Raw genomic sequence first — 20818 nt, 5'->3', positions numbered from 1 at the left:
GGTACGGGTGGTCGAAGCGTTGCGCATGCAGCAACATAAAAATGACCGGTAGGTCCCTCAGTCGGGTTAAATCGTTACACGCACGAACTTTTTCCTCCGATCATGCCCAACGCTACAATTCTTCCCTGGGAGACTGCAGTCGCTGCAGAGAATGGCCTCACTCGTGACAAGGCCGTGGTGACTGACCTCAAGTATTCATTCGATGCATTAGAGCCCTACATCTCCAAGGAGATCAATGAGCTGCACTACACAAAGCACCATAACACCTACGCTGCGAACTACAACAAGTTTATTTCCGAGTACGAAGAAGCAGTGAAGAAGAGCGATAACGGTTCCAAGGAGCGTCTGCTGCCGTTGCTGCAATTCAACGCTGGTGGCGTCATTAACCACAATCTCTGGTGGAACAATCTGACTCCTCAGAAAGATGGCGGTGGCCAGCCCCCGCCTGCCGACTCGGCGCTGGCCATGGCAATTAAGGACAGGTACGGCCAGCTCTCCATTTTGACCGATCTCGTCAATGCTAGACTTGCCGGCATTCAGGGCTCCGGCTGGGCGTGGATTGTCAAAGACCGATCGACGTCCTCTCTCGGTGTAATCACCACGTCCAACCAAGACGTGGTTCCTGACAATTACATCCCTATCGTAGGCATTGATGCATGGGAACATGCATACTATCTGCAGTACAAAAATGTCAAGGCAGATTATTTCAAGGCCGTGTGGAATGTTGTCGACTGGTCGGCTGCGGCAAGCCGTTTTGAAGCGTAAATAGATGTATATACAAGATTAGTTTGTATTTTTTTTGCCAAAAACATACTGCTTGTAAACCTGGGCCTGCCAGCTTTGTCATGCTTCGAGTGAGTACCGCGGGATTTCGAGGGTCCTTTAGGACGTTTGTGAGATATCACTCACATTCACACGGCCATTCACATACACACGCTGCCAATGCCTATCTGCAAACCACTAATCTCCGAGACCCCGGTGTACGGATCACGTGGATCGGCCTTTTGGCCAACGTTGGAATGGCCGCAGGTAAAGGTGCCGGCGGCATCATTTTCCACTCGCAGAGCCTGATTGCCGACGCCATTCACGCAGTTTCAGACTTGGTCAGCGACTTTTTGACTCTGGCCACGGTGTCTGTAGCAAAAAAGCCCGTTACCAAGGCGTTTCCAAACGGCTATGGTCGCATAGAAACTATGGGCGCGTTTGGTGTGGCTGCGCTGCTGCTCATTGCCGGAACATCAATGGGATACTCTTCAATTCTCACCATTGCTGAATTTGCACTGGGCACAGAGTCAACTTTCGTGCACTATTTTTCCATGCTGCCATTGGGCCATCATGACCATGGGAAGCCGCTGCAAATGGCCGAATGGAACGCCATGTGGATCGCACTGGCCTCCATAGGCATCAAGGAGGCGCTTTTCCAAGCCACAAACCGCATTGGCAAAAAGCAGAACTCTCAAGTACTGATTGCAAACGCCTGGCACCACCGAGTCGACTGCCTGGCTTCGGCTGTGTCTGTGGCTTCTATTTCCGGCGGACAACTTTTAGGCTTGACATGGCTGGACCCGTTCGGTGGACTCATTATCTCCGGCATGATCATAAGGGCGGGCATTGCTCCGTTGAAACAAGCAATAAGCGAACTTGCCGGAAACACGACGGTCGCCAATAGCTCAGACACCGCCGAGAGGGTGCAGGACGAGGCAACTCTCCTGGTCGAACGCCTGCTGCCTGGGTGGCAGCTCGAGCGGGTGTTGCTGGAACAGTACGGGTCGAACTACGTTGCAACTGTGTTCATCAGCTCGCCGTCCAAACGCACCGCGTTGGATACCGAAGCTGCAGCCCAGCTGCGGGAGGAGTTGCATAAAATAGGCTTGGTTAAACAGGTCTACTTATCAATTAGCTAGACTTGGCAGCGACCCAGTTGTTCATGCCCCGCTTGTTGCGCAAAATCTCGATGGCATAGAACTGGATCCGCAGAGCAAACATGGTGTTCTTTTCGTTGTACTCGCCAGCCGGGTCCAGCCGCAGCAAAGTGCCAAAGTTGTAGTCGTCGATGATCTTCTCATAGACGTTGCAGAAATTGCGCCAGCGCTCTTTCCCGCTCTTGGTCTTCATCATGTCCTCGTCAATGACCTTGGACCAGATTCCGCCCTCGTGAAATTCAGGGAACTCGCGCAGCAAATGATCGTAGATGACGTCGTCGTCGCTGGTTAGCTTCAATTTGCTACCAGGAACCTTCTCCAGCAGGCCCCAGTACGTCTGGGCCTGCTCAACCGCCTTGACGGCAAACTGCTTTTCAATATCCTCGAGGTTCTCCGCCTCCTCAGCATTAAATGTCTTGCTCATGTGGTTAATAAAAAAAAAAACTTGGGACTTTGCAGCTTACTTATATATGATACTATGACCTAGCGGCTGTGGGGGCTCCGGGATGCTGGAAGCTTCCACAGTGTGCCAGTTGGAATTGGCTGTAGACCCGTTATACCTAGACTTTTTTCTTAATTTCGCCCCGACCGGTTGCTCGCACCAGCACGATATAGCTCCAGAACGAGTCGATCGTTTGTCATCGGACATGAGCCATCGCATCACTACGGCAGCATGCCTTATCATTGGTGATGAAGTGTTGAACGCGAAAATCAAGGACCTGAACTCGTACTCGTTTGCCAAGTACTGCTTCGAGCTCGGAATTGAGCTGCGCAAAGTCATGGTTGTTCCCGACGAAAGCGACGAGATCGTCGAGGCAATCCGATCTATGCAGAGATACGATTTTGTCGTGACCTCCGGCGGCATTGGCCCCACCCACGACGATATTACCTACGAGTCACTTGCCAAGGCCTACAATCTGCCCGTTGAGATCGACAAGGAGACGGAGGCGCGCATGAACAGACTGGCCAAGAACCCGCCCAAGGATCGGCCGGCCCTGGAGCGACAAGCAGCTCTGCGCATGGCGACTTTCCCGCGCGGACCCAATGTGACAAAATACTTTGTTGCTGATGATTTGTGGGTGCCGGTCGTGGCAATTGACCACAGAATCCACGTCCTGCCCGGCATCCCCCGGCTGTTCAACCGCCTGCTCAACGGCTTGATGCCTTTGCTCGTGGACCGTCTGGACACCCGTAAGTACATTCGTCGGTACATTTCAACCAAAATGTCCGAGTCCGGCATGGCCGCTCCCCTGACAGAGCTCCAGGAAAAGTACGGCCCCGACGGCGTCAAGATCGGATCGTACCCCCATATCGAATGCGGCTGCAACACCGTGAGCATCATTTGCAATCACGAAAACGACCTATCTGACAAGGTAGTCGCTGAGGTCATTGAGAAAGTCGCCGGTCATGAGATCTCAGCTGATGAAGAGGCGAAACTCCACTAAACAAATGTAACTTCTATGTTAAATACTACTCGCTGTCAGTATCCTCAGGCTTGGGGGTTCCTTTCGGTGCTGCCAACCACTCCAAGTAACGCAACCTACGACGCACATCACGCTCCTTCTGCTCGTTACGGGTAAGCTTCTTCTTCTTCTTGCGGATCTTGATGTTCAGCGGGCTGTCGGCATCCGAGGTGTGGGCCGAAGCGGACGCTGAAGGAGGTGCCGACGAGTCGGGGGTCGGGGTGTCAAATCTGTCGCTCTGGACAGCAGCTTTGCCCTTGGTGACCATTTTACCATCGTTGATAATCCACTGCTCGGGACAGAGAGCACCCACAAACTCATTGTTGTGCGAAATCAAGATGACACCTCCGGACCAGTCGCGAATGGCAATTGCCAGACCACCGAGAGAGTCACGATCAAGATAATTCGTCGGCTCATCGAGAACAAGCAAGTGGGGGTTGTTCCAGGTCGCACCGGCAATGACAACCTTGACCAGCTGGCCACCAGACAGAGAGCCTAGCGGAGTGTGATCAGCAATGTCGCCATCAAGACCAACATCTTCAAAGTGCTTGCGAATGACAGGCGGAGCCAATTCACGGTAGCCAAGACCCTCACGCGAGGCCTCGTGGTCGTCAAAGGCTTGAACAAGCTTGCCAAAGCCCCGCTCAATAAGCTCCTCACGAGGCATAAACGTGTTGTGCTTGGGCAAAAATCCCTTCCATTGGATTTCATACTGGAACGACTTCTTGAGTTTCTGGCGACCAATAATAGCCTCCAAAACACGTGGACGTCCACCATCACCTAGATCAATTGGCTTGGCCATGGTCTCACGCTCCTCTTCGCTCATCTGACGAGACTGCTTAAAGTGGACCTCGCGGTCGTCACCATTACGATAACGCCATTGGAGGTACTGGTTCGGTGTCAGCTCCTTGTGCTTCTCAACATGCTGGAAGGCATGCTGGGCAATGTAACCAATACGCAAATTGGGGTGCTTTTCAACAGTACCACTGGTTGCCACAAGTTCGCCAGTAAGTAATTTGATCAGAGTCGACTTACCGGCACCGTTGGGTCCCAGAACAGCCACACGAGTAGACAAAGAGACAGAGCAAGAGACGTGCTCGAGAGATGGCTTGGCAGCACCAGGATATGTGAATGATACATCGCTCATTCGAGCAATAGCACGGGTTTGAGAGCGCACACCAGTCAAAATACCGGGAGCAGGGAACGCCATTTTCACGGCCGAGTCTGTGAGCGTGTAGTACGCTTTACCCTCCGGCCGAATCTTGACAAACTCCGAGAGATTGCCTTTATAGTACACCAGCTTCTTTTGCTCGTAGTGAATGATGTCAGTGCAAACTGCATCGAGGAAACCAGAGTCGTGCGATACAATCAGGGAAGTGATGTCAGTGTGCTCGACAAGATAATCTTGAAGCCACTTGACATTCTGCACATCAAGGTGATTCGTGGGCTCATCCAAAAGCAAAATGTCTGCTTTCATCAACATGGCACGGGCCAGCTCAAGTTTCATCTTCCAACCACCAGACAATGCACCCACGTTTTGGGCACGACGAGTCTCGTCAAACCCGACCTCAGCCAGGGCAGCAGCGATTTCCTCCTTTGGAGCATGAATTTCACCATCAAGAGCAATAAAGTTCACGAGATCCATGTCGGCCTCAGATCCTTGGAGACGATGCTCCACAAAACAAGTGCGAACCTCTGACTTGTCTGGGAAACCTTCAAGCTTACCCTCGGCGATTGAGCGCATCAGAGTGGATTTTCCTGCACCGTTGCGACCACAAAGACCATAGCGGTGGCCCTTGAACAAACGAAGCGTGGTTTTGTTTAGTAGCATGCGGCCACCGTAGGCAAGCGAGAACTTGGCGTTGACAATCTCAATGCCCTCCTGATCATCTTCAGGGATACGGGAATCAGCAAACATGTTTTCAAACTCGGTCTTGGTGGCAACGGCCTTGTCACGATCCATTCCACAAAGCTTCAGGTAGTGCTCGAGCTGTGAAAACTCGCGGCAGTTTACTGTAAGCTTAACGATAGGCGCAGCATAGTCGGCAACAGGAAGAGATGCAACGGTGTCTTGGGCCATATCCATAGTGATTTTGGTGCGCTCAGCACTTTCTTTTTCGGCACTCTCAAGAACGGTCAAAGCCTTGGAAGCAAGCTCACGCACCTCTGGAAGAGAAGCGGTCTTGACAACACTTTCGACCAGAGGTTTGAGCTCAGGAATGAAATGCTTGACCTCCCAGGGGTTGTGGACCAGACGGGTAAGGTTCTCAGTAACAGTGACTGTCTGACGGAGCGAGTCCTGCGAAGAAAAGACAGAAAGAGCTCGGGTCAAGATGGGCACCAACACAGCCAAAGCACTCTCTGTCACCTCAGTGACGAATGTGACATGGCTTAGGGTCTTGATACACTCTTGGACCTTCTTGGGGTCGGCAAGAGTAGCAATGATAATATCAATTCGGGGAGTGACATCCTGGTTATCGAGCTTGCCCATAAAAGTGGTCATGAGCTTGTGGGCTTCTTTGGCGACTTCTGGCTTGAAATCATGCAGGAGGTTGGTCAAAACAGGGATGGCATCCACGAAACGTGAGTCTATATAATCATCCGGACACTCCTCCAAAATGTACTCGACAGTTTTTGCTGCGGCCATTTTGCTCTGAGATTTCGCTCCGCTGTCCAAATAATCAAGAACTTCGTTCAAGACAGAGGAGGCCAGTACCTCTGGGTTGTAGATGCCATGCAAAGTGTTGATCGCAGAAGTTGCCGAGCGCCGAACACCAGAGTCTTTATCAACTTGCAACTCATAAAAAAGTGAAAAAACCGGCAGCAGGTATGCTTGGGCCAAGTTATCAGGTCCAAACTTGTATGCAACTGCTGATACGGTGAGCCCTGCAGCTTCACGGGCAATTGCACTCTTTCTGGACTTTGCAAGAGTTTCAATAGCATTGATAAATTTCCAGGAAGCGATTTTATCCGCCCCTGATTCAAAGAGCTTATCGGCAATAGACTGGGCTGCAGGCTTGAGAGCGGCAATATTCTCCGCTTTCAAAATAACCTCAAAGTCGTCTTTGATAGGAGTATCGTCTAGTTCTTTCAAAGCAGCAGAAAGCGCCGCGAGGTTGATTTGAGAAGAGTTAGCAGAACCTGCAGGTGACGCAGTGCCTGATGTTGGTGCTGACGGGGTCGCACTAGTGGCCTGGCGGACTGTACTGGGTACAAAACCACCAGGCTGGAAGTTTTGGCCAGTGAAAACCTGTCCAGGGACAAAAGGCTTAAATTTACGAGGAGGCATAAAACTGAAAATTTCGTTTCTTACCTAATTTTTATTTTGCAGGTGCAACCGCAGGCACATATGGACAGTTGATGGAGCTTCCACAGCTGTGGGCTGAAAGAATTATAGCTCGGAAATTTTTTAAAAACAAGAATTTGAATCATTTTTTAACAAAAAGGTCGGAAAAAAATCGAAAAAGAACTGCAGCACCTTCTGTTCTCACATGGTCTCCCACTGTAATACTTGGTAAGGCTCTCAGATGGTTCAATAGGACTGATCGGACGGGAAGTCTTGCTTTCATCTGGATATGGCCGCAGCCGACAGTATAGTTTGGGTGACATATCTATAGCTAAAAAAGTGCTTAAATGTTGTAGCCAGTGAGAAAGGCTAGAATACACAAGAGATCAACAAAGCTATCGCTTCTTGCTATAACTTGTGTTCTACTTTACGTCACACTAGCTAACCACATCACCCCCGCTTAAGTGATCTACCGCTTGATGTGCGGGATTCTTTTTTCCACGGTCCCGCACGACCTAACCGGCATGATTAGGGCCCGTGGCCCTAATCATTATGGTCGGTACGAATCACAAGATGCTGTATTAGAGGCTGCGGTTCTTGCTCTTCGCGAACCAGCTACCGAGCAGCCAATTATTGTTGGCACCAAAGCCTTGGCGTATAACGGTGAGATTTATGGTACAGACGGTAATGATTCAGTTGTTTTCTTCGACCGGCTTCAAGCCTCTGTGCGTGATGCTGTCCAGATTGAGGGCGAGTTTGCTTTCATTTACTGGGATAATGATTCGATCTGGTTTGGAAGAGATAGGCTGGGAAGAAGAAGCTTGATGTACTCCCTTGAAAATGGCCTTTTGGTTACTTCAGTGGGTGGTGCAATAGAATGCAATGCAGGTGTTCTTTACCAGTACAGTTTGTCGTCCAAAAATTTTTCAGAAATTGATCTCCGGCGCACATATACAGTTTCGAGATCGATTGGCTGGACACCAAACGAACAGCTTTTGCAGGTCCTCAAGCAGGCCGTTTTAGAACGAACAGTGTGTCCGAGCAACTTGTCCAAGGTCGCCGTGTTGTTCAGCGGTGGTCTTGATTGTACAATTATTGCCAGGCTCATGGATATGGTCTTGCCCCAAGAATTTGAGATTGATCTCCTGAATGTTGCATTTGAGAACAGGCGGGCCAACACAATGTGGGAGACACCAGACAGAATTTTGGGGCGCAGGTCATTCTCTGAACTGCAAGCTTTATCATCTCGAAGGTTCAACCTAGAGGAAATAAACGTGCCTTATGAAGAAGCATTAGAGAGCCATGCAATTGTCAAGCAGCTAATGTGGCCTCAAAAGACCGTCATGGACCTGAGCATTGCTATGGCATTCTACTTTGCTGCTAAAGGTGGCCATTCTACAACCCCCATACTGTTTTCGGGACTAGGCGCTGATGAGCTTTTTGCTGGCTACTCCCGTCACTTGGGTGCCTACACATCCAACAAGCTTGCCGAAGAATTGGAGTTAGATTTCGGACGTGTTGACACTCGCAACTTGGGTCGCGATGACCGTGTGTCTGCTTGCTGGGGCAAAGAAATCAGGTACCCCTATCTAAGTGAAGCCGTGGTGACCCACGCCTTACAACTGCCCTTAGATGCTAAAACGGACGGTAAAACTACCAAAATTGCACTGAGACACGTTGCAAAAGCACTCGGGCTAGAAGAAGTCTGCCACGAGAAAAAAAGGGCAATCCAGTTCGGAGCTCGCTCGGCCAAAATGGATCCTGGATCGGGAAAGGCCAAAGGACACAATTTAATCGACTAGATATAAAAATTGTTTTTGTTATTGTATATTTCACGCTTAGGCGGTGCGAGCTTTTGCTGCAAAAATCATTTTGAATCCGTTGCAAAGGCTGGGCACATCGGGGTAGGAGTTGTTCATCAGCTCGTACCCGTTGGGAATCACCTTTACGTGCCACTGCTGAACATCAGCGTTTGCGCCTGTTTTGAAACACAGCAAAAAGTATCCCGGTCGCTTGTGGTCGAAGCAGAAGGCATACACACTCTTATTCGGTCGGGCATTCGTGTACGCAGTCAACCATTTGTCAACATCCGCTTTAGTTCCTGACTGGAACTTTTCAGCACGCGTCATTTCATCAACCTTACGGGCCATTGCCTGGATATGCATAATGATAAGTTCGTCCAAATCACTGTATTTCCAACGGCCAACCATCAAGGTGCGTCCAATGGTGTATTCATTGGGCTTGTCCAGCTCAATCACATCGATATGTTGGTACAGCATATCAGCCACCTTCCAAGTGATGGTGATATGATCGTTGCCGCGGCTAGATGGACGAATTACCAGGTCACCACGCTGTAGGGGAGCCAGGTATTCTTCCGCCTGCTTGGCACTGAACAATCGGAAAAGAGGATGCTTGATGATACGTCCCTGGCGTTGCTCCTGAGCGATCTTTTGGTCAGCGGCAGCAATGTCTCGCTTTTCAGCTTCAGTGTTCCATTTTTCAGGATCAATGCTTCTATTGGCCGCAGCCTCTTCCTCTAAAGCACGCTTGACAATGCTGGCTCTTGTGTTGAGGCCAGCAAAAAGAGCCTTGTAGTCCACATTTTGTACAACTGCTTGCACAGCCTGGCCAGGGGTGAACTGGGCCGAAACCGGTTGAGACCGGTCATCAGAAATATTTCCAGACTCAGCCACACCATCAACACCTCCATCCACACTCAGTACGAGTTGACGATTCGTGACACGGCGGCAGATAGCACTAACCACGGCCCCACTTTTGAAGCTGTCAGGGGAGTGTCCGGTGAGCATAGTAAATACCTCGCGATCAGTCAAAACTTTGAGGGGTTCGCGAAGTTCGCGGTAGTTGTCCTTGAGCTCGTCCCGAATATTTTGCAAAGTGCAAAGCTTTTTCTGCTTGAACGATTTCTCGAGCTCCATAGCATAATCTTCCAAAATGAGCTCATCGAGACGGTCCGGGTCGTCGAGCTGGGCAACTACACCGCCACGGCCACTTCGTTCGTAGGCTGCAATATCTTCTTCGTCAAGTTCCAAAGCATCACCAACCATTTTGCGAGCGAGTTCATAGTCTTCTGGGTGGATACGTGTGCCGTCAAGTACATCAGAGTCGTCCTCTTTGGAAGCAGTTGTGTCCTGAGGAATTTTGAAGAAAGAAGCGCAGTTCATAAAGATGGTCTTGGGTGTAAGTTCCGTAATAATTAGCTTGGTGCGGTTCGAAATAATTCCACCCCGTGACTGAATTGCAGTCAACATACCTGAGGCCTTCCGGGGACCGAGACCAGCAATATAAGGTACGGCGTTAGCAACGTAAGGCGACCTGACAGCCAGATTAATGTCGATACCATCAAGGCAGACATAATCAACAAAGCAACTTTCAGTGCACTGCAAAAAGAGGTCTTTTGGAAGCAACGACTGATTAGGGTGGATTTGCACGGCACCGATCTCGTTGCCCAAAGATGTGTATTCCAACAGTGGGCTCTGCATGTATCTTGCCAAGCCAACGCAGTAACGTGCGACAGGGACAAGGTCCGTGTACTCGATTTCAGCGCGTTTCGAAGACTGATACAAACGGGCCACTTCATCATTGACGTAACGAACATCAAGAGGTGTTTGGTTCTCGCCCACAGTAATACCCTCGTCTGATACAATTTCACTGACTTGCTGGAACAGACGGCGGGTCGCACCGGTCCATCCACCAACACCAATCACATCGACTTCGCGGCGTTTGGCTAGCTCGGCAAGCCCACTTCTGAAGGCAGCATCGCGCATGTCACCGAGTTTGGCGTGTTCAACAACATTACCATCCTCATCAAGTACCACTGCTAGAACTGCATCACGGTATTGGCCCTCACCAGCAGAAACGGCAAGAACACGGGGCACAGTACCAGGCAAAAATCCGGGGGGCTTAAACGGAGCCTGGTTGAGTTTTTCGCTGAAGGCCTTGCGGACCTCGAAAAACAGAGAACGCAAACAATCATGACGCAAGTCTTCGCGGATATTTCTTGCAATCAGGGGAATAATTTTCCGACTGGCCTGCTTGAAAACGCTGCGTCTGAGCTCGTTCCACTGAGTTGCGACCTCGCTAACACCGTCAGAAAATAGATAGCTAGTCAACAAGCGCTCAAAAAGTGTGGTCTTGTATTGAGGATACTGCACCCGGACTACAACTAAGCCTTGTTGCTCAGCAGCCAGCATAGTCAAGTAGAGATCTGGGCGGAGACGGAGTTCCTCGAAAGACCAATTGATGGCATATTTGATACGAGCGAACTTTGAGTTCTCGTCAATCCGCTTTCGTCCATCATCGGTAAGAACAATATCAATCTTGGCTTCCTGTACAAACTTATTGCGGACGTAGCGACGAATTTGAGGGTGGTGGAAAAGTTCTTGAGACAAATAGTCTGTAACGGCAGCTAAAGAGGTCTGAGGCTCTAAATCAGGTGTCTGTTCGGCAGCGACCTCGTTCGGTAACTTACTTGGATCATCGACGAACGTTAGTCGCTTCTCAGCTTGGATGTTGAGTGCAAATTTAGAAGCATCTACTCCGGTCAGCTGGGCAAGGTTTGCCAGTGGACTGGCTCTCAATCTGTCGTAAACACCAAAACGGGAATGTCTTTTCACTGCTTCTGAACCACGCGCTCGAAGCTCAGCGGAGTAACGGAACTGGATCCAATCCATGACATCCTGGTACTCTACAAGCGTGCTTGCCTGACTGACGAGCTCATCGTAGTCCGAACTTTTAACCTCAAGAGATTCCCAAAGTTCTTGAGTTGCTTTTCTTTTTTCAATGATAGCGTGGAAGTCCATATCGAGCATGACAATACGCCAAAGGTCGTCGCGGGTCAACAGCTGTTCGGTTGAAGTAGCCGAAGCCTCGTCCTGCTCATTTGAATTGATTACAACATTGACAAGGTAGTCTTGGCGATGGTGCCAAATAAATGGAACTTCGAGGCGCTCAAATGCAATGAATTCGAGTACCTTTACGACAGCCTTGCCAAAAGGTTCTCGGAGTTCAGGCTTGACGGCGAAAAGCAAACGGTGTTCTTTCACCATAGCGGCAGTCACCCACTCACGCTTTTCTTGGAACTCCTGGTTATCAAGATCATAACCATGTTTGAGACCCTGGCGAAGAAGCTGATAGCGTTCGGGCATATCCTCAGCACGAATTGCATCGTCTTCAGCGGTAAGCATTCGAGCTGCGAGCTCGCTGGGTTCGAAGACGTCTTGAAGATTAATTGGGCGATCGCCACGTTCTTCGTCTTCTCCATCGGAAAGGCCATCGCCTTGCTCCATGTCGTCCTCGCGCTCGAGAGCCCAATCGTAGGCACCCCCATCACCAAAGATCTCGTAGATCTCGCCGATTTTTTCCTCATCTAGACCTTCAAGTTGGGCTCCTAAATCTGCAATACCAGGGCGGCCGGCCTGCCGGCGAACATGGGTCGCGGTTTCACGCTCTTCCTGGCGACGGAGAGCTTCCTCGTCACTGACCTCATCCTCGATAAAGTCGTCAAACTCACCAGCAAGTGTACCGTGTCTTGAGATGGGAGCTCCTTCTTCGCTACCTTCAGCTTCTTCATCGCTGAACATAGCAGTAAGGCCTTTGCGGCCGCCAGCTCGCTGGTCAACTCGCTTGAGCCGCTTGAACTTCTTGCCCTCTGGCTCGTCCTGGCCAGCGGCCTCCCGAACCAGATCAAGGTCGTCTTCATCAAGCTCTAGACCATCTTCCTCCTCGGGCGTACGGCGAGAACGACTACGCTTGCGTCTGCGGCGACGACGGCTGCTGCTGTCGCTATCGCTATCGTCATCGTCGTCGCTTCCATCGTCGTCATCCACAATGAACCCTTCACGGACTTTTTCCATCTCTTGCTCGTCATCTTCTTCTTCCTCCGAGGAGTCATCGTCGTCGCCAGCATTGCTGCCGTCGTAAGTGCCCTCGCTTTCCTCCTCGTCATCATCGTCTGCCGTCTGGTCAGCGGTCACAGTGGCAGGCTCAGCCACCGGAGACGCGACGCCATTTTCGTCGTCGCTCTCATCATCAACCCCCGCTAGTCGCCGACGATTCATTGTGAATGGCCAGTGCTTGCTGTTCTTCGACTGGTTTACTTCCACAAAAAAACGGAGGATGAAGTTTGTATTTCACTGACTCAGCAAGCAGTTTTGAAATATTCACAAGCCAGCGAAGGAAGGGCACGAACGGCAGATGATTAGAGGGCTTTGCCGGCTTTTGGGTGTTATTGCTGCAATACTGTTACTGGTTAATGTGTTTGTACATAACTACCCGGTCTTCCGACGGTGTCACTGGGCACCGGGAGCCCAGATCAGAATAATGGCGTTTGGCGACCCACAAATCACTGGGACGTCGCCTACTACTGCATTCCGCAAACGACTTGACGTTGCCGGCAATGACTATTTTCTGGCGCACACCGTGCGCACCATGCGGAGGCATTTGGACCCCCGGGTGAGTGTTGTCCTGGGGGACCTTATTTCGAGCCAATGGATTGATACCGCGGAGTTTCATGCGCGGGCCGACCGATTCGAGCGTATTTTTCCGCCTCGAGACAACGAGATACTTTTCAACGTCTCGGGGAACCACGATATAGGGTACCATGGGGAGATGACGTCTGAGCGCGTGGACAGATTTGAAGAGCGCTATGGACCATTGAACTTTGTGCGTGACTTTGACGGCTCCTGGCGGTTTGTTGTCGTCAACAGTCTCGCTTTAGACGGCGCAGAGTACGGGCCCTATCAGGCAATCACTCATGCGTTTCTGAAGCACCTACGGGAGACCCCTTACGATGGGCAAACCGTGCTGGCAATACACGTTCCCATGTACAAACCAGCAGGGATGTGTCGGGATGGACCTATGTTTAAATATTACGAAGGGGCGCAGATTCGGTCGCAAAACCATCTGACGTTCTCCTCGACCCAGCAAGTGCTGCAGTCTGTGTTCGCCAATGGCAAGCCAGGGTTTGTTTTGGCCGGACACGACCACGAGGGCTGTCTCACCAGCTACGTGCCGAGCGGATCAGGCGAGTTCAGCCCCGTAGCCGGTCTTGATCCGAGCGGGATCCAAGAGGCCACGGTGCGCAGCCTCATGGGCGAGTACGGGGGCAACACGGGGCTTCTGAGCGGCCTGTACAACGAAGAAACGCGGCTTTGGGACTTTGAGTACATGCTGTGTCCGTTTTTTGTTCAGCATCTATGGTGGGTGGCTACCGGGGCGAGCTATGTGGGGCTGCTTGCTCTGTCTGTTGTTCCGCTCGGAGTGTTCTCGACAGCTCGAGTTTTGAACCGGAATTAAACCGCCCAAGTTTTTTATTTAATCTCTCAGGGTAGCTCAGAATATAGATAAGACCCCGCAGACACTTATCCGTATCGCCCTAACCCAGATAGCCTATGCGTGTCGTGTCATCAATTATCTACGGGGTTTTTTCAGTGGTTGAGTAAAGTCCCAAGCGCGGCGGCATCTTTTTTTCCTTCCTATCCACACCATTGCCACCATGAATCCGGTTATCACGAATCTGGGAGTGATGCTCGTTATGATGCAGGTATCTCGTCGTCTTGATATGGAGGACGAGTTCACCGTCAAATGTATCCGTATTGCCTATGTTGTCTCGAACCTGATCATCTTCGGACTGTACATGTACACCCGCACCATCATCAACAAGAAGCGTGACCTCACGACGCTGAAGTACATGGAGCAGCCTAGTGCTTTTGCCGCCGACAGCGAGGGCAAGCTCATCACTACCACCGTGCACCAGTACGACCTTGACCAGGTCAACGCCGCCATGAAGTCCGCGTTGCAGGGCGTGGGCATGATGGCCTTCATGCATCTCTACATGAAGTACACCAATCCGCTCATCATGCAGAGCATCATGCCCCTCAAGAGCGCTGTGGAGCAGAAGATTGTCCAGATCCACCTCTTCAACAAGCCGTCCACTGGCGATCTCAAGCGTCCCTTCAAGGCTCCTTCCATGTTCGGAGATCTTGCTGGCGGCGCTGCCACCGACAAGAAAACGGTCGAGGCCGCTGAGACTGCTGGAAAGGGCGGAATCAAGGAAGAGTAAGCATCGCATCGTGTGTGTGCTTTCTACTTTTTTTTTTGGACCCTGCATGATTAGATATTACACCAAAAAAACTCGAATAAATAATATTTCCTTTCAGCCAATGGCGATGCCGTTCTTGATGTCCGTCATCTTGGCGATCAGCTCGCGCAGCTCGCTCTGAAGAGCTTGGCTCTGCTCGTTGGCTACCCTGAGGTCTTCGCTGAGCGACTCGACGCGCTCAAACGGTATGTTGAGCTCCGGCAAGCTGATTTCCTCAGAGCTGAGCTGTTTGTCGAACGTAGCTAGTCGTATTTGCGTAGATTGACGGTAGAGCTCGGCTACTTCCGAAGCGACTCGCGTCCTTTGCCGGGCCACTCCATCGGTCGTGTGGTCGATTTCGCCCAGCTCGTTGAACACCTGCTGGTTCAATTCGAGATCAAGTGGCTCCGCACCGTAGTTCTCCTCACAGTACATTCGGAAATCCTCTGTGGACTCGACTCTGACGTCCGAAATATTGACCGCGAACCGGGCCATCTCAAACGTCTTGCGTAGCTCTGCCTTGGCCGCGGCCAGTGCCTCAGCCTTGACGTCCTCAGGGTACCCGGCCTTTTCGCTGTCGATTGCGGCATCCAGACTCTTTTCCAGCTCCTCGCTCAGCAGCCTGTACACGTATCGCAGGTCGCCGCTCTCTAGGGCGACTCGCTGGTCCATTAGTTTGTCAGCTAGACTTGTGGGGCGGGCCGGCAACAAAACAGCGTCAGTTGGGACGCAAATAGGCGATTCAGATTACTACTCAGCAAACCACTGACAATCAATCGCGATTCCCAATTCTCTCCTGGCCGCGCCTATTCTGCACCTGCTTACGTTACCAGGCCAACCAAAATGTAAACAATCCACGCAGGTGCCAACGGTCTCCCAACTTCAAAACAACCAGTTTCAGCTTTCAACTTCGACCCGCAAATGAAACCTGTGGCGGAGAGATATCTCCAGACACTTGAGAAGAACAATTTGGCACAGGAAAATGGCAGTACGAGCCCCAAGCCACACTCTCCCGCCAAGTCGACGAGCCGTCCCCCCGCGGACCAGATCCGCATCTCGCCAATTCGAACCACTCCGCGCAAATCTGTCGCTCCAATGAGAGTCATAACCCCAGTACGAGCCACGGGCTCGCCTAATCGCACTACGGCTGGCAGCGATCTGCGTGCAAATGCCAGCCCGGCCCGCTACGGGTCGCCCAAGGCCTCGCCGTCTCGCAGCCCATTCCGAGGCACCATCAAGGGAATTGAGCAGGTGTACGACGCTGAAGAGTTGCCCGGTTTGCACAGAAAGAAACTGCAGCATGACGAGGATAAAAGCGAGGTTGCAGTGTGGGACCGGGAGCGTAAAAACCTCCAGGCCTACGAGTACTTGTGTCATGTTGAGGAAGCAAAGGAGTGGATGGAAGGTGTGCTGGGCGAGACGCTGCCTGACGCCATCGATCTGCCCGAAAAGCTTGTCGATGGTGTTATTCTTGCCAAGATCACTCGCCATTTCCGTCCTGATCTTGTGAAGCGGATTTTCGAGCATAAACGTTTGCAGTACCGTCACATTGACAATATTGATTGCTTTTTCAAATTCATCGCCGACGTCAGGGTGCCCGATCTCTTCACTTTCGAGCTTATTGATCTTTACGAACGCAGGAATATTCCCAAAGTTATCTACTGTATCCACGCTCTGTCTCACATCCTAGCCAACGACGACCTCGCGCCGCAAATTGGTAACCTTCTCGGTAAAGTTGATTTTACCGACGATCAATTGAGCTTCACCCAGCGTGGCCTTGATGCTTCGGGCTTATCGATGCCCAACTTCGCCACTTTCCGAGACGACAAGGAGCGCAAGGTATCTTTGAAGCTTGAGCCGCCTCGCGTCAAAACCCCACCTCCTCCCGCGGAGCCCAGTGCAGACGAGCTGGCTCTTGATGTCGCAGCTGTACATCTGACTGCCGAAGAAATTTTGTTGATGGAGCTCGAAGCGCTCGAGCCTGAGATCACCGCCGTGCAGGCCCAATGCCGACGCAAACTGTATGAGAACCGATCCATGGTCCTGCAAAACAAGATGGACCATCACGTTCACACTTATGTGTATCTTCAAGCTGCCTGCAGAGGATACCTTGCCCGAACAGCGTCGCCGGCGACCCAATTCGTGGCCCAGAGAAAGAGCAGGTCTCTCGAGTGCCTTCAGGCAGTGGTCCGCGGTCAGCAGCTTCGTATGTCTATCCTGTCGATTGACGAGTATATGGCATCAAACAAGGCTTTGATTTCTAATTTGCAAGCCGCTGCCCGTGCCTTTGTTGCTCGCCGCAGGTTTTCCACCTCGCGAGCGGCCCTCCACAACGATGGCGATGGAGTTACATCCTTGCAATCGGTTATCCGGGCAAACCAGCTCCGTGAAAAGATTTCTGAACAAAAGGCTGAGCTTGAGAAAAATCAAAAGGCTATTACTGCTGTTCAATCGCATTTCCGTGGCGTTCTCTCTCGTTTCCGCATGGGATGCTTATTTGATGATCTTGACCAGGAAATTGTCGGTATCGTTGGCATGCAGGCTTGCGTGCGTGGATATCTGGCTCGCAACTCGCTGGTTGTCAGAACATCCAACTGGGACGCTCATAGTGACAAGATCAAGACGATTCAAAATCTATGGCGAGCCCGCCGGTTAGCCAAAGCATACCAGTCGCTAATTGCTGATCCCAATCCTGGATTTAATACCATCAAGCAGTTTGTTCATCTGTTGAACGATAGCGATGCAGACTATCACGAGGAAATGGAGCTTGAGCGCTCTCGCAAAGAGGTTGCAGATAGTGTCCAGGCCAATGAGAAACTTGAGCGTTACATTGACAAGCTTGACACCAAGATTGCTTTGCTTCTGAGGAACAAGATCTCACTAGAGGAGGCAGTTTCTCAAATGCCCACCAAGCCTCCTTCAGAGCTTGACAGTGTACTTCGCTCTTCTCACGGCAGCTCAGGTGGAAAGCTGAGCGACGATGTGTTTGACCTCAAGGCTCTCAACAAGACTTCACGACAGCGCCTGGAACTGTATCAGGGTATGTTTTATGTTCTCCAAACAAAGCACGAGTATTTGGCTCGCTTGATGAGTACCAACCAAATGGCTAATGTACCTGAACGGGAAACCAAGCAGATCGCCGATTGGATTCTTCAACTTTTTGCCAACGCCTACAAACCCAGGGAAGAGTTCTTTTTGTTACAGATGCTTTCGTGCTCCCTAAGGCTTGAAATGGATTCGACGGGGTCTCTTCACGAGTTCATAAGAGGCCCGAGCATGGCATGGCGACTATTCGAAACGCTAAACAGACGCAAAGCTAGTTACGCTGCTGCTCGAACAGTTTTGACAGGTGCTGTCACAACTACATTGTCAGTTACAGACCTGAATGTGGAGAGCGATCCATTAGTGATCTACAGAAGCTTTGTAGCTGCGGACGAAGCGCAAGGGATCTACAATCGGGATCCGAATGCAACAATTGACGTTGCTATTCAGGACCCCCAGACAAGATCTCAGTTTGTCAAGAATTTACAGCAACTGCGTGAGCTTTCGTATACTTTCATCGAAGCCTTGGATGCCAACGTGGATGCCTTGCCATACTATGTGCGCCACTTGGCTCGGGAAGTGGCCCTGCACGGTGCTCGTAAGGTAGCAGCCGGGGGTATGAATTTGAATCAAACTGCTTGGTTGACTCTGGTAGGCAAGATTGTGTTCAACCACTTTTTGATCCCATCCATGCTGGCCGCCGATAGCACGGGAATTGTTGATCAAGCCCTGGACATGCGACAAGCGACAAGTCTCGGTGCCATTGCCAAGATTCTTGTGCAGTGTGCATCTTTCCAGCCGTTCCGGAGCGATGAACAATATCTACAGCCGTTGAATGAGTTCGTCTCCCAAAGCGGGGAGCGCTTGCAACAAATCTTCAAGCGGGTGATTGATATCAAGGACATTCAAACGCAGTTCTGTATGACGAATCTGGACGATGTGACATCCCATTTGAGGCCCCAGCTCACCATGAAAACCAGCGACGTTTTGGCCTTGCACTCACTTATTTTCCAAAAATTGGATGCAATCACTGATAGCAATGATTCGGTGCTTCGTCCCGTCGTCAAGCAGCTCGGCCCCCTCCCCAGCGATGCCAGAGACATTCTTGATATCGCTAGATTCACTACCGTGAAGCTCGACCTTAACCCCAGCTACGGCTCATCGGCTGTCACCAATGGAGCAAGTGCCGGCCAGTTTACTACAGCTAAACGCTGCTTGATTTCTGTACTCATGGTCCAGCCAGGCAACGATCTTATGAGCATTTTGGTGGCTCCGGTTACCGAGCAGGATGAAGACAACTACGGCGAGTTCCGGTCCCAGGTACACGACAGCGAGCTGGGCGAGTTGACTTTCCGCGAGCTTAAATTGCTAACGCTGGAGAAGATCTTGGATTTGGAGAGCAGTGGACGCATTTCCCGTGAAAATGGATACCAAGAGTTGCTGAATAGTCTGGCGGATGATATTCGAAACAAACACGAGCGTCGCAATTCACGGTCGCGGGAATTGGCTCTTTGCTCTGCCACGCTTGTCAGTTTGAACGATAAGAACAAATACCTCAAGAAGCGGTTAGGAGCATACGAGGGTTACATTGAGGACACTATGCAGACGCTCCAGGAGAACAATCAGAACAAGAAAAAGAAAAAGAAGACACCGCTGCTGTTGAAGTTTCTTCAAGAGCTGGGAATAAGCCGGTCAAAGGTCACTAATGCTCGGTTTGGCGCCTACAAATATAGTGCCGACAAGATTCGTGATCGGGGTATTCTCGTGCACCTCAAGGGATACAGTGAGCGCCAGATGCGGGACGTCAATTTCACATTCAAGTCTGAGGAGGCCTCCAAGTTCATTGTGCAGGTCGCATACAAAGGTATCCAGCTACCGGGGGGCCAGGCGACCCTCACGTTAGACGACCTGCTCAATCGCCAGTACAGCAGTCAAGCGTACGTTGACCTATTTGACGATGTTGTGCGTCTGCACACGGACCGCCTGTTACATTTTATCTTCCACAAGTTCTACGGAGCTGAATGATTGTATTTTTATTGCTATACTATTTGCTAACTTTGTCTAACATTTACTGGCCCAGGTGCCCCGGGCCGGCCTCCGTCTCCCCTCAGCCATTTGTCATGGTGTGGACACAGATACGGGACGCGGTCGTTCAGGCCAAAACGAAGGTGATGAACACGTTCAGTGATCTGAAGCCGCGAGAGCGGATGTTTGTATTGATAGGCTTGGGGTGTGTTGTTGTTTTCATGTCCTTTTTCGCGTGGTTCCACGAGCCAATTCTGCACTGGATGGTCGAGAAATCCGAGGACTTTAGAGAGGTCAATTTGGGATGGCTAATTATTATTTGCATGCTCATAGGCGTATCGTTCCCACCTATGATGGGCTACTCTGCCATCTCCATGTTCACCGGGATGGTGTTTGGTTTCCCCGGGGGCTGGCCCATTCTGGCCGCTGGCACAGTTATCGGCTCGTTTGCATGCTTTATGGTGTTCCGATACTTTTTAGAGGACCGGGCAAAGGCACTAGCACACAGCAACGTCAAGTTCATGGCCTTTGCGAAAACACTCGAGCAGGACAAGTTCGTGCTGCTCTGGCTGATCCGACTCTGCCCGTTGCCCTACTCCATGTCCAACGCGGCCATGAGCAGTGTGCACACCGTCGAGCCATACAAGTTTTTCCTGGCCACGCTGTGCACCACGCCCAAGCTGCTCATTCACATTTTCATTGGCGACCGCGTTGCGAAACTCGGCGCGGCCAGAGACACCAGCTCGCGGGTCGTCAACCTGATCTCGATTGTTTTGGCCATCGTGGTAGCTATTCTCACTACGTGGATTATCTACCGGCGGACAATGGAGCGTGCAGCTCAAATAGAAGCGTCCAGCGGTCCTGAGAGTGTGCTGGACGACTTCGAAGTAGACAGTGACGAGGATTCTCAGGAATATAGCCACTTTGCATAGAGTATGTAATTATGATGCATAGGGACTGAACGAGGGGTTGAGGGAGCATG

The 20818-nt window shown here is 51.1% G+C and overlaps 12 protein-coding genes across 12 annotated transcripts; 8 read left to right on the top strand and 4 right to left on the bottom strand.

Moving 5' to 3' along the window:
* Positions 1-102: 102 nt before the first annotated feature.
* On the top strand, positions 103-765 carry B9G98_04422 (Superoxide dismutase [Mn], mitochondrial; the record flags this gene model as incomplete). The annotated part of the gene is made up of 1 exon (XM_024810979.1): positions 103-765. One exon carries the CDS (start codon positions 103-105, stop codon positions 763-765), a length of 663 nt encoding a protein of 220 aa, XP_024666747.1.
* Positions 766-845: 80 nt separating this feature from the next.
* B9G98_04421 (Mitochondrial metal transporter 2) lies at positions 846-1879 on the top strand (the record flags this gene model as incomplete). The annotated part of the gene is made up of 2 exons (XM_024810978.1): positions 846-1819; positions 1870-1879. 2 exons carry the CDS (start codon positions 846-848, stop codon positions 1877-1879), a joined length of 984 nt encoding a protein of 327 aa, XP_024666746.1.
* A 17-nt stretch (positions 1880-1896) lies between these two features.
* B9G98_04420 (Protein PBDC1) lies at positions 1897-2346 on the bottom strand (the record flags this gene model as incomplete). Its single annotated transcript, XM_024810977.1, has 1 exon — positions 1897-2346. One exon carries the CDS (start codon positions 2344-2346, stop codon positions 1897-1899), a length of 450 nt encoding a protein of 149 aa, XP_024666745.1.
* An 82-nt stretch (positions 2347-2428) lies between these two features.
* Positions 2429-3367, top strand: B9G98_04419 (hypothetical protein; the record flags this gene model as incomplete). Its single annotated transcript, XM_024810976.1, has 1 exon — positions 2429-3367. One exon carries the CDS (start codon positions 2429-2431, stop codon positions 3365-3367), a length of 939 nt encoding a protein of 312 aa, XP_024666744.1.
* A 25-nt stretch (positions 3368-3392) lies between these two features.
* On the bottom strand, positions 3393-6674 carry B9G98_04418 ([NU+] prion formation protein 1; the record flags this gene model as incomplete). Its single annotated transcript, XM_024810975.1, has 1 exon — positions 3393-6674. The coding sequence occupies one exon, from the start codon at positions 6672-6674 to the stop codon at positions 3393-3395; it is 3282 nt and encodes a 1093-aa protein (XP_024666743.1).
* Positions 6675-7150: 476 nt separating this feature from the next.
* B9G98_04417 (Asparagine synthetase domain-containing protein C4F6.11c) lies at positions 7151-8473 on the top strand (the record flags this gene model as incomplete). Its single annotated transcript, XM_024810974.1, has 1 exon — positions 7151-8473. The coding sequence occupies one exon, from the start codon at positions 7151-7153 to the stop codon at positions 8471-8473; it is 1323 nt and encodes a 440-aa protein (XP_024666742.1).
* A 36-nt stretch (positions 8474-8509) lies between these two features.
* B9G98_04416 (Transcription elongation factor spt6) lies at positions 8510-12748 on the bottom strand (the record flags this gene model as incomplete). The annotated part of the gene is made up of 1 exon (XM_024810973.1): positions 8510-12748. The coding sequence occupies one exon, from the start codon at positions 12746-12748 to the stop codon at positions 8510-8512; it is 4239 nt and encodes a 1412-aa protein (XP_024666741.1).
* A 136-nt stretch (positions 12749-12884) lies between these two features.
* On the top strand, positions 12885-13985 carry B9G98_04415 (Protein TED1; the record flags this gene model as incomplete). Its single annotated transcript, XM_024810972.1, has 1 exon — positions 12885-13985. The coding sequence occupies one exon, from the start codon at positions 12885-12887 to the stop codon at positions 13983-13985; it is 1101 nt and encodes a 366-aa protein (XP_024666740.1).
* Positions 13986-14184: 199 nt separating this feature from the next.
* On the top strand, positions 14185-14751 carry B9G98_04414 (Inorganic phosphate transport protein PHO88; the record flags this gene model as incomplete). The annotated part of the gene is made up of 1 exon (XM_024810971.1): positions 14185-14751. One exon carries the CDS (start codon positions 14185-14187, stop codon positions 14749-14751), a length of 567 nt encoding a protein of 188 aa, XP_024666739.1.
* A 93-nt stretch (positions 14752-14844) lies between these two features.
* B9G98_04413 (hypothetical protein) lies at positions 14845-15441 on the bottom strand (the record flags this gene model as incomplete). The annotated part of the gene is made up of 1 exon (XM_024810970.1): positions 14845-15441. The coding sequence occupies one exon, from the start codon at positions 15439-15441 to the stop codon at positions 14845-14847; it is 597 nt and encodes a 198-aa protein (XP_024666738.1).
* Positions 15442-15690: 249 nt separating this feature from the next.
* B9G98_04412 (Ras GTPase-activating-like protein rng2) lies at positions 15691-19836 on the top strand (the record flags this gene model as incomplete). The annotated part of the gene is made up of 1 exon (XM_024810969.1): positions 15691-19836. One exon carries the CDS (start codon positions 15691-15693, stop codon positions 19834-19836), a length of 4146 nt encoding a protein of 1381 aa, XP_024666737.1.
* A 95-nt stretch (positions 19837-19931) lies between these two features.
* On the top strand, positions 19932-20768 carry B9G98_04411 (Golgi apparatus membrane protein TVP38; the record flags this gene model as incomplete). The annotated part of the gene is made up of 1 exon (XM_024810968.1): positions 19932-20768. The coding sequence occupies one exon, from the start codon at positions 19932-19934 to the stop codon at positions 20766-20768; it is 837 nt and encodes a 278-aa protein (XP_024666736.1).
* Between the last annotated feature and the right edge of the window lie 50 nt (positions 20769-20818).

The sequence above is a fragment of the Wickerhamiella sorbophila genome (genome assembly GCF_002251995.1).
Source record: "Wickerhamiella sorbophila strain DS02 chromosome Unknown contig2, whole genome shotgun sequence".
Classification (NCBI taxonomy): Eukaryota; Fungi; Ascomycota; class Dipodascomycetes; order Dipodascales; family Trichomonascaceae; genus Wickerhamiella; species Wickerhamiella sorbophila.
The sequence above is the reverse complement of the archived record's forward strand: the minus strand, read 5'-3'. Positions and strand labels throughout refer to the sequence as shown.